Source organism: Neophocaena asiaeorientalis, unplaced genomic scaffold (genome assembly GCF_003031525.2).
Source record: "Neophocaena asiaeorientalis asiaeorientalis breed wild unplaced genomic scaffold, Neophocaena_asiaeorientalis_V1.1 scaffold63, whole genome shotgun sequence".
Taxonomy (NCBI): domain Eukaryota; kingdom Metazoa; phylum Chordata; class Mammalia; order Artiodactyla; family Phocoenidae; genus Neophocaena; species Neophocaena asiaeorientalis.
The window spans coordinates 102,898-115,039 of NW_020175195.1; the positions used below are offsets into that span (position 1 = coordinate 102,898).

A 12,142-nucleotide genomic window follows, 5' to 3' on the forward strand; every position below is an offset into this window, starting at 1 on the left:
AGAAATATCTACATAGAGCTTCTCAGCTATAAATATTAATTAATTGGATTGCTGGTACCCATAATGCAACTTTGTTCTGACCCATGTGCCCTATGAACTAGATATTTTTTGGATTCAATTTTCTTAAAACCAACTGTCAGCATCATGTGATAGAGGAGATAAAAAATGAAAATGAGCAGCCCTGCTGTGCAGGTGGGTGACCTGTGGGAGAGAGTCTGCCTGGTAGGATTTTTACACGAACCATCAGACACAGACCAATTGATTAGATCATCTCATACCCGCCACCAACTAGGCTCAAGAGACTAATTAGAGAGAGTACTGCCTGCGCAGCACCCCATTGACACCTAATTTGCTCAGCCAAAGCCTTTGGGGAAAATGTATTATCTCTGCAGCTGCACTTCATGCATTTCTGATTTGAGGCATAAGCAAGGAGTGCTTCATCACTCTTTTGAGCAAACTGAATGTAGAAGCCCTTAAGTGCTAAATGCAAGCAAACAGACCCAAATTAAAAATGGCCCAGGCTCTTTCTAATTCCCTCTGTGCTCCCTGTTAAATCTCTATGTGTACACATACACATACACACCCTTACACATACACAAACACACGCAGTTTACACGCCAGTGGGACAACACAGCCCAGTACCCCAGCTCAGGGTGCTTCCATGTAATCAGATGGTCTCTCTTTTGCTGGCCTACTTACCCACTCTCAGGTTTTGTGTTTGTTTTACTTTTTATTTTTTTAACCCTGCTGCAGCACTGCCCCTCCACAAAGTATTCTTTTTTCTACAGGAAGACTCTGGCCCCCCCCCTTTTTTTCTCTCTCTCTAAGCCTCACTGGAGAGAAGTGATTATTTTGCTTCCAAATTAAAACAACTGTAGGTTTTCTTTCATCACCTAAATTGTGAACAGGATATTCACCAGGATGTATGTGAAGCTACACATAGGGTAGTGTTGGGTAATCCGCTCATTTCTGTTTGAGGGACTTCTGTGTAAAGATGCCTAACAGAAAGGGAAGCAATTTGATGTAAATAAAGCTACCGCCCAGTAGCAAAGACAGTATAGAATTATAAAATAGTTAACCTCTCTTCAAGAAAAACAATGTATATTATTTGACCACCTTTAGCTTTTATCTGTTTCTAACCTAGAATAAAATTAACTCCACATTTCCTTCTTTTCAAATGTGGAACCCAAAAGACCGGTATATAAGGAGGAATTTAAAGACAGGTGTATAATTAATCACATGCTTTAAAAAAAAAAAGGAAATAAAAATGAAAAATCCAGACAATATGGAAAAACTAGAGTATCTCTGTGCCAAATCTAGTGGCTAGGGGGAATGACTTTCCTTAATGCTGGAAAAGGAAAAAAAAAATAGGACCTGCTGTGGTGTTTTAGAGTGGACTTAATGATTTTATGCCTTTCCACTCCCATATTGGATGAATTATTTTACCCACGTGTTCTGGTAAATTACAGTTCTGCTTTGTAATCTTCGTATTTATCTTATTCTTCTTAAGAATTCGGTGAAGATTTTGGGGGATCATTTTAGCTGTCTACTTTTGAAATCAGCATTCATAGTTGTCCTAAATTGGGCGTTCAGGTAGTCAGAGGATTCCAGTGGCCACTGGAGTGATTGTCTTTCTGAAGGTGTATAAAGAGTGGTTGCAGGGGAGATGTTTGAAAATAGTTAAAAAATCAGGGCCTTAACTAACACACATAACCATTTACAGAATTTATTCTGATTTGGTGAAAGAAAAAGTCCAGAAAGCTTCTTTTCCCCAAGTATCATATTAATAAGACTTCACTTAAAAGTATCCAGGAAAAAAGAACTACCAGACTGTGTGAGTTTAAGTTTGCTTAAAATACTAATCTTTTGTACCTAATGAATCTTCAGGCAGAATTTGCTACTGTAGAAAATTAAGTCCACATATAAGATTGCTAAACCCCAAGCACCTAGGCAACTACAAACCTCTCTGAAGTAAAAATATCATGTATATATACATATATGACACATATACTCATTTGTATATATAATCAAATTTTATACTGTAGATTTGACATGAATGTTGGACTGAAAATGATACGTTTTAAACTTCATAATGATTTTCAAAAATCTGGGGACAGCTTTATTTCTTCATTTTTTGGTGAGTTTAATTATGTTATGATTTGGCTAGAAATATAGGTTTTCTTTGAGAACATCTGAAATCAGTGTTTTCCAGTTGTTCTGACATTGCATTGAAGCTTCTCGGGGGGTGGGGGGAAATGGGATGAAACAGAACGAAGTAGAAAATCAGTTAAACCTACTTCTGTTACTTATTTCTGATTTATGATAATCATGCCTCTTCCCCCCCAGAAGAGAATACGTTGAGACCAGCAAGAGAATATTAATTAAAATGAATGCAGAAATAGTCAGGCTTTGTTTTAAGCTTAACAGAAGGTCCATCACTCAAATAGCCCAAATCCTTTAAATTGAAAGCTGTTCGGTAACATCCATATGGGTGCACAATGCGCTAATTGCAGCGACTCTGCACATTTTAAGCTTCTTGCCAAAGTGATGATCATAATTAAAAATTTTTAGGCAAAGCTTTTTAAGTCTAACATTTCAAAACAAAGCATTTCTTATACAAGGAGACCAACTTAACATATCATTTTAATAATCATCGTTATCAACAAACATTTATTGAAATCCTCGTTAAAGACCAGGCATTATATGATGTGTAATTAGCTGTGATTGAAAAGAATCCTCTATTTTAATGGTTTGACTGTTTATTAAATCAGATTTATGTAAATATAAAACACTGGTCGTATTTTAATCCCCATGTAGATTAAAGGATGGCAATCCTGGGAGTATGTCCTTTCTCAATAAAGGCCAAAAGTGTGCAGGGAAAGTACTGATCTAGGTCTTTCTAAGAGCGACCAAGACATATTTTAATCTTTTAAAAAATCATATGTATATATATATTCAATCACACATATAAATAAGCATACATAATATATAAAAATCATACATATCATATACACACATATGCATACATACATATAATCTAAGGTTTGAAATAGCTCATAGAAATAATTTTAATGACAAAGTTAAGAATAGGAAAGCCTTCACCAAAGTGGCTTATTTTTTTCAAGGATTTCTTATGTGAAGCTTTATTTGCTCAGCATACCTTTATAATTGACTGGTTCCCAAGTGGGTATAAGTTAATTAAATAGAATTCTGCCCTTTCACCTTCCTTATATATTACAGTCCTACTAAGCTATATTTAAATAAACCAAAGTCATGTAACTCAGCAGTGTGTGCATTTTTTACAACTTAAAACACACACACACAAATCTCATAAAACCACTTCTAAGTATTTAGCAGTCAGAGAAACAGGAGGGTTCATGTCTGACTTTAATTAAAAGATCTGAGAGCAGATGTGACTTCATTTTGGGTGGATTTTTTTCTTTCAAATTAAAAGTTGTCTAGTATTACTGTCCAAAGTGTTGAAGCGCAAGAAAATTTCATGCTAAGGGTTTTGAATTCAATACATATGATCATCTACAACTTTAATCTGTCTCATGAGCCATGAGACAGAAATTTGCAAAGCTAAGATTCAGCAAAAATTTGCAAAGCTAAGATGACTTTCTGTAGTGAAAACTAGATCACATATGATTGGTAAACAGAGAACAGTGTCAGCATAAACCAGAAGTCATGTTGGTTCATGTGAGAGAATTCGTGCTAATGTTAGTTTTGAGCCACTAAGTCACAGCAGCCATGTGCATGAGACATAAACACAGTCGTGTGCAAGCTGAAGGGGTCTGCAGTACTGTACATGCTGCCCACTTACCTCACATATTTCATCTTGGCTTAGTTCGGCCACATGATGCTGTGTCTTGGAATTGTTTATTGTAAGGTTCCCCTAGATCTCTGCACATTTTGCTGTTTCAGCCAAAATTCGGTAGCCTCAACCCTTCCACCAAACTTCTTTCACCTGTAAACTGTGCTAGTATTTTTAGTAGTGTTTTTACTGCTCTTGTGGGTGCCATGTGCTATAGACTGAATGTTTATGTCCCCCCTCAAATTCATATGTTGAAACCTAAACCTAATGTGATGGTATTCTGAGGTGGAACCTTTGGGAGAAGATTAGTTCATAAGGGTGGAGCCCATGTGAATGGGATTAGTGCCCTTATATAAGAGACCCCAGAGAGGTCTCTTGCTCCTTCTTTCATGTTGAGGACATAGCAAGAAGAGGAAGAGGGTCCTCACCAGACACTAGATCTCCTGGTGCCTTGGTCTTGGACTTCCAAGCCTCAAGAACTGTGAGAAATAAATTTCTATTGTTTGTAAGTCACCCTGTCTACGGTATTCTGTTAGAGCAGCTCAAACATACTAAAATACTATGTTGAATACAATTTGAGTAGTCTGCCCCTTACTCTGTTTCTTCCCATAAACTACAATTTTTACTGTGGTAGTTTGCCAAACACATGTAGGAACACATATGTCATATTATAGCAGAAACACTGATTCTTATGGGGCACAATTTAACACTGTCACAAAGTGACACATTGTGGACACTACCATAGCACATCGTTTCTACCAGGAAATGTCTGCTGACAGCGAGGAAGGTCCAACAAGGTCATGCTGAGGGATTCAGACATTGGACACCCAGCTAAGCTCCCCACCAACTCTTTCCCGTGTAGCAGCTTCACAATATGAACAGTGCCAATGAACAACAAATCACTGAGGGCTGATTCATGGAAGTTAAGACACTATCTGCGTGTAAAGTTATCTGAAATGTACTCCCCACAAAATCCTAACAGGCTATTTTAAAGTATTTTGATACTGGTTATCCCATCATAGCAAGTTGCTATATTTCTCTTATACCCAAGATAAGTACGAAAATATGGGATAGTTATGGAACACGTATCATTATGAGAAATAAATAGCAACCTTTTGTGCACATGTAGCATTTTCTCCTATCCCAAGTACATTTTCATTTACCCTCTCATTTTTTTTTTTTCCCGGAACGCGGGCCTCTCACCACTGTGGCCTCTCCATTGCGGAGCACAGGCTCCAGACGCGCAGGCTCAGCGGCCGTGGCTCACGGGCCCAGCTGCTCCGCGGCAGGTGGGATCTTCCCGGACCGGGGCACGAACCCGTGTCCCCTGCATCGGCAGGCAGACTCTCAACCACTGCGCCACCAGGGAAGCCCTACCCTCTCATTTAAAGAATGTGCCTGGGGGACTTCCCTGGAGGTCCAGTGGTTAAGAATCCGCTCTTCCACTGCAGAGGGCGTGGGTTCGATCCCTGTTGGGGAACTAAGATCCCGCATGCTGAGAGGTGTGGCCAAAAAAAATAAAATAAAGAATGTGCCTGAAAGACAGGACCATAACCTTAAGAGGAGAACAGATTTTATAAACTGGGCTTTTAAAGAAGTTATGATCCTTTCAGTCACTGGTTCAATGTCTCCTGGCATAGCAGCTGTGTGAGGTATACTCCAAGTGTAAGTACCCATAGCATTCACTAAAAGAACCACACCTTTACAGCAACTGGGTCAGCCAACTGTCCCAGTTTGACTGAGGGGGTTTCCAGGGTGTGGGACTTTCAATTTTAAAACTTGGGTAAACCAAAAGGAGTTGGTCACCCTTACAGGAACAACAGGGTCGATATGCTGTTATTTCCAAGTTGATTATAAAAACAGAGCTAGCCAGCTTGGCACTTTACTACATGAACTAAAATATGCTGACGTTCCAATCTCAAATTGTGAGTCACAAAAGTAAGACAAAGGCTCACATCAAGAACGGCAAAAGAGGGCTTCCCTGGTGGCGCAGTGGTTAAGAATCTGCCTTCCAGTGCAGGGGATACGGGTTCGAGCCCTGGGCTGGAAAGATCCCATATGCCGTGGAGCAACTAAGCCCATGCGCAACAGCTACTGAGCCTGCGCTCTAGAGCCCGCGAGCCACAACTACTGAGCCCGTGTGCCACAACTACTGAAGCCCATGCGCCTAGAGCCTGTGCTCCACAAGAGAAGCCACCGCAATGAGAAGCCCGTGCACCACAACGAAGAGTAGCCCCCGCTCACCGCAACTAGAGAAAGCCCGTGCGCAGCAATGAAGACCCAATGCAGCCAAAAATAAATAAATAAATAGATATTTAAAATAAATAAAATGACAAAAGATTTGTTGAAACGATGTTGAGATCTGAGCCTATAGCATTCTCTCCTCCCTCAAAGAATTTGTCACTGATCTTCCCAAATCTGTGTCTTAGGCTTTCCTCCGTAAGTGTTTTATTGACGCCATGGTGGATCACATTCTGTTCTAATGAGGCTGCTGGATTCAAGACCATCAACTTGCTCCTCACTGCAGTTCTCAGTTGCACCTCCAATAAATCCATCTGTTTAAATTCACACGTGTCTGCGCACCGTGGCATGAGGGAGACCGGCTAAGGCCACCACTCTCAAATGACAAGAGGTGCAAATATCCCCCGAATCTCTGTGCAAATGACACCCCACTCAATAAGCTGTGGCAAAGAAGATATACAGACTGCCAACCAACACATGAAAGAATGCTCAACATCACTAATCATTAGAGAAATGCAAATCAAAACTACAATGAGATATCATCTCACACCAGTCAGAATGGCCATCATCAAAAAATCTAGAAACAATAAATGCTGGAGAGGGTGTGGAGAAAAGGGGACCCTCTTGCACTGCTGGTGGGAATGTGAATTGGTTCAGCCACTATGGAGAACAGTATGGAGGTTCCTTAAAAAACTACAAATAGAATTACCATATGACCCAGCAATCCCACTACTGGGCATATACCCTGAGAAAACCAAAATTCAAAGAGTCATGTACCAAAATGTTCATTGCAGCTCTATTTACAATAGCCCGGAGATGGAAACAACCTAAGCGCCCATCATCGGATGAATGGATAAAGAAGATGCGGCACATATACACAATGGAATATTACTCAGCCTTAAAAAGAAATGAAATTGAGCTATTTGTAATGAGATGGATAGACCTAGAGTCTGTCATACAGAGTGAAGGAAGTCAGAAAGAAAAAGACAAATACCGTATGCTAACACATATATATGGAATTTAAGGGAAAAAAATGTCATGAAGAACCTAGGGGTAAGACAGGAATAAAGACGCAGACCTACTGGAGAACGGACTTGAGGATATGGGGAGGGGGAAGGGTGAGTTTTGACAGGGCGGGAGAGAGTCATGGACATATACACACTAACAAACGTAGTAAGGTAGATAGCTAGGGGGAAGCAGCCGCAAGGCACAGGGATATTAGCTCGGTGCTTTGTGACAGCCTGGAGGGGTGGGATGGGGAGAGTGGGAGGGAGGGAGACGCAAGAGGGAAGACATATGGGAACATATGTATATGTATAGCTGATTCACTTTGTTATAAAGCAGAAACTAACACACCATTGTAAAGCAATTATACCCCAATAAAGATGTTAAAAAAAAAAACAAACCAATAAGCTGTGGCAGAGCCAAACTATCAGCTGGCTTGCCTATTTCAATCCAGGAAACACTGAACATCTCTTTTTAAAGCATTTAGCAGGGAAGAGGAGACTATTCCAAAGACTGTTAAAGCAAGGTCCCTCCCAGTGGTGGTCTGAAGCTGGCTTGAACTGGCTTGTGAGAGCCCAATGCTAAAATTTTCAGGAATTTTGCAAGCTGTTATTAAACACAGCCACCCTTGAAATTGGCAATGGAAGGAGGTATATTTACACCATGGGATACAGACAATTGACCAATCAGGGCTTTCCTGCTCTTTCTGGAGAGATGGCTGCTAAATATTTACCAGCACACCACTGCCGTCCTCAGGAGCCTCAAGAGTTTGGAAGGAGACCACAGGACAACAGCAACCTCTACGTCAAAATGGAGAATGGAAGTGTTATTCTAGAGGTACCAATGCAGTGAGGAAGAACTGGGCTTTGAAAGATAAATTGAAGTTTAATGTGTAGAAAGGAGGAAGGAGGGCATTCTCGAATAGCCTAGGGCTCTGGGAAGCAGTGAGTGGCCAGTGGGGCAGGCACATATTTGGAGATCAGGAAACAAAGTGCAGGGGAAGCTGACAGGGTAGGGGAGGCTGGTGGAGTGGAGGGCCTTACGTGCCCTGCTTAGGGTTTGGGACTTTATTCTGTATGTAGTGAGGAGGTCTTCGAGGCTTTTAAGCAGGGGAGTCGCCAGGGCAATCCCCAACCAAGGGCAGTTGTGTGCTTTCCACACAGATGAAGTCACAGCTGCCTCTGTGAAATCTGTGGGTAAATAGTTTTTTTCAGGATGACATCAAATCAGATAACGCAGCAGGTTCTTCAAATGTCTTGTGACTGCTCACAAAGCACCAGATTTTGCAGCACTTAATGTGGAAAGGTCTTATTCTGCCCGTGAGAAATATCTAGAGTGTCCTGGACTCAGGATGACACAGAAACTAAGCTTCTTCCCCAGGACTGCAATTTTCAAAACATAGCCCGTGGGGAGAATTTGGACATTTTCATGCACCAGAAAGATGCCTTAGGTCCTTGATAAATTGCCTGTTCACTTGAGTCTCTATATTTGTCTACACCTTTAAAAGGAAAAGAATATGCACTAACTCTGAGTTTTACTACTCTGCTGACCTTTATAAGTCAAACATGATTTACTGTTTTTGATTAGCACACAGCCTCAGACAGGCTTTCAAATCGTGGCGTTTAGAATTCTAAAATACTGTCAAATCTTTTAAAGAGCAACTGCAATAAATTCGAAAACGTCATCACGGCACTCTTGTCTTGATTCACTGCGGCTGCACGCTGGGGACTTGGAGTTTCAGCTCCTTAAAAATGTGAAGCCTGTAATGTCCGATGAATAAGACATTCACATCAACACAATTGGTTTCCTCCTGGTATAAAACGATTAAAGTGCCAACAGCTCAGTGGTTTGGTGGCAGAGCAAAGAACAGTGGTTGCAAGCCTGGGGTCCATCTCTCACTTCCACTGGCAACAGAGCTGGAGAATGCAGTGACAGGAGCCAGCACACACCAGGCTCATGGGATTAAGGGATGCTTCACGCTTTTTTAACGTCCGTTTGTGGACGACTGAAACAAAAGCATGGAGTTAAGTGAATCGAGCTCTTATTGTGAGAGACAATGCAATAGCAATACCCTGTCGCCTTGCCCCAAATCAGAATCCCACCCACAATGTGGTGAGTTGGGAACTGACATCTTCTCTTCCACACCTGTGAGTGGAAGCACATCCCAGAAAGATCTGATTTCCTCTTCACACAGATGCTAAAGAACAAAGTTATGTCTTGTCTGGGTATGCTGTTTGTTTTCCAGTCTGTTGGCATTAAAATTGCACCCTAAGCACCTATCACGTCTCATGATGCTCTGTTAAGTCCTTTTCAAAAGATCTGACTTTGAACACAGGGGTCATAGAAAGAAAGAAAGGAAAAAAACCCAAAACAGATCTAGTGACTTAGTTGCTTCATTGTCATGGGGGGAAAAAATCACCACAGTTTTGCTTGAAACATAATAATTAACTATAATGTATACTGCATGAAGTATACAAGTGTGAAAACAAAACAAAACAGCTCATCAGCTCCAATAAGCTGTTTGGTTTTGCTCCTTTTGCAACTCTTGGATTCAGTGGCTCGAATGAGCTGTCACCTACAATGAGCCGGGCCTGCGATGCTAAAATGGAAAAACTCTTTTGTTTTTTAATTAGTAACCTCCCAAGTTTTAGTGCCAGAGTTTATATGGTTCTCATGATCAATTATTAAGCACGTTGGTCCAAGCAGGATGTAAAACTACTCATGCCTGGATTAACATGGTAAAGTTAAATCTCATCTCGTTTAGTACTCTCTTATTAAGAAAAATTCTAACAGGTTGATTTTTAGAGACTGATATATGCCTCGTAAAATGTAAAGAATAACACAGCACCTCTTTCTTTCACTCGCTGGGATGTAGTGTGTTAAGCCTGTCTACATACTAGAGATGGGTGATTCAGATAAGATGTATCTGAAGCAGATAGGTAGAGGAAAATTACTAAGATTCATGGTGTGCAATCAAGCAAAGAAATAGACTAGAAAATAATTGAAGGCAAGAAGAGCTTTGTGTTAGAACAAGCTCCAAATAAAACTATGCAAACCCTACCAAATCTGGGGAAAATATGCAATCATGGTCACTGTTCAGAGGGCTGTCTTGCTAAGCACACAGATACATCACAGTAATTCCTCTTGAACATAAATTCTCTGCACTTGAAATTTGAACATTTGTAGATTTACTTCTGTGTACTAAAGAATTACCTCTAAATTGAATCAATAAATATCAAAGTTATAAAATCAACTTCCATTCATTTCTTTTGATCCTTATTCTGTCTTCTGTGTCATATACAGTTGTATGCACTCTAAATATTATGATCATATATTTTTCCAACATTTTATTAAACTTTTCAAATATACAGAAAAACAAAAGAATTATACAGCGAACATCCATATACCTGCTACAGAGATTCTACAATTAACATTTTGATGTGTTTGCTTTGTAACATAGCTATTCATCTGCCTATGCTTCTATTCATCCATTAGTCAATCCTATTATTTTGATGCTTTTCAAAGTTAAGTTGCAGATATCAGTATACTTCACCCCTAAATATACATATTGTTGAGTGCAATATGTATTTATGGTGTTCAGGTAAATTTTACTTACAGTAAAATGTACACATTTTGCATACATTATTTAATGTTTTTAATGGTACTGCATAGGAACTGTTGCATTGCTATCTAATGGAGAGCTCAGTTTTAAGTCAGAATCTGAGATTATGATTTTTCTTACGAAAAAAATTTCTTTAATGTCCTCCCTATTTTTCTACTCTTACCAACTCCTCAGTGGACAAAACACTGATAAATACAACTGCCAGCAAGAGAACAGACACAGAGCACTCAGATTATGATCATTCTTAAACCGAGTCACTGCCAAATCTGAGAACCAGATGAACACCAAGGAATCCTCTCCAGAAAACTCCATCTACACATATAACTACAGGCAGCTTTTTTCACACAATTTCAGTTGGCTCACAGATCTTCTGAATTCCATTCATAGACCCATGGACCGCAGGTCAAGAACCTCAGGATTGGAGAGTCAGAATGCTGAAGCGTTAAGCAGCATTTCCATCATCTAGCCACAATTCTAGAGCATACTGCAGAGGAAATAACCTTCCCTGAAAGTTAAGTCCTTGAAGGTAATTCCTTTTGAACAAGGGGCACAGACTATGGACACTCCTGTTAAGAGTGGTTAGAGGCTTACGTGATTTCCTACACCCTCCCTAGATGACAAGAGTACAACCAACCAAACAAAAACAAAATAAAAATGTCACCTAGTCCATGCATCATGTTTCATCAAGAGAGGTAGAACCTAGCCCACTCTATTTGATGAAGGCAACAGCCAACAGGAGAAGCACAAATGGGCATGTATTCTTTAGATCCCTAAGTAGGGATCTAAACAGATGACCTTCAGAGTCTCTTCTCACAGCTTTGCCAATGATCCCGAACTCTTATCTTCCCTATTGAGGTAAAAACAATATCAGCGAAGATTTTGCAATTGTTCTTAATATGGCCACTCATATTTTCCCCCTCAGAAAGGGTCACAGACAACTCATTTGAGCAGCTGAGGAGGATTTATTATGCCTCTGGTCCCCGCAGCAACCTTCAAGGCAGCATTTCATCTTATGGATGAGAAAGCTGAAGCTCAGAAACACGTGTTGGAAAAGTACATCCCACTCCAACCCTCTGGACAAACCTTTGTCTCTCTTGTCAATACCAGTGTTTCTTCTTAACATCAGAAAACGAACTCATGGTCTTTTATATCTGCACTTCACAGGCTGATCTGGCTTCTATGGCCTCACTTTGGTTCTGTCATTTCAGAGTTGTGGCATTCCAGGGCTTGGCCTGGAAGCTTGGCATTCTGATGATTCTTGCTCACTTTCATCTCTCTGGTTAAACCTTATTTACACTTGTACCCTGTTTATCTCAGGTACATGAATAACTTGTGCCTTCCTTGATATTGCTAGGGGACAGCAACCTCTGGCTGCACGGTGTCTCTCTGTGACCTGCCTTGGTAGCACCGAGACCCCAAGGACTGCAAATCTTTAGGGGCCAGTTAAGAAGAGAAAAGGA

At 40.4% G+C, this 12,142-nt stretch overlaps 2 protein-coding genes across 2 annotated transcripts in view; one reads left to right on the forward strand and one right to left on the reverse strand.

Annotated features, from left to right (window-relative positions):
- Positions 1-7,912, forward strand: part of LOC112413265 (uncharacterized) — a 52,617-nt gene extending 44,705 nt beyond the window's left edge. The window contains exon 5 of the mRNA XM_024765179.1: positions 7,655-7,912. Within this exon, the coding sequence (XP_024620947.1) occupies positions 7,655-7,912 (258 nt within the window). The remainder of the gene's footprint in view (positions 1-7,654) is intronic.
- Positions 1-12,142, reverse strand: part of CDK14 (cyclin dependent kinase 14) — a 568,043-nt gene that overhangs the window by 6,899 nt on the left and 549,002 nt on the right. The window lies entirely within an intron of this gene.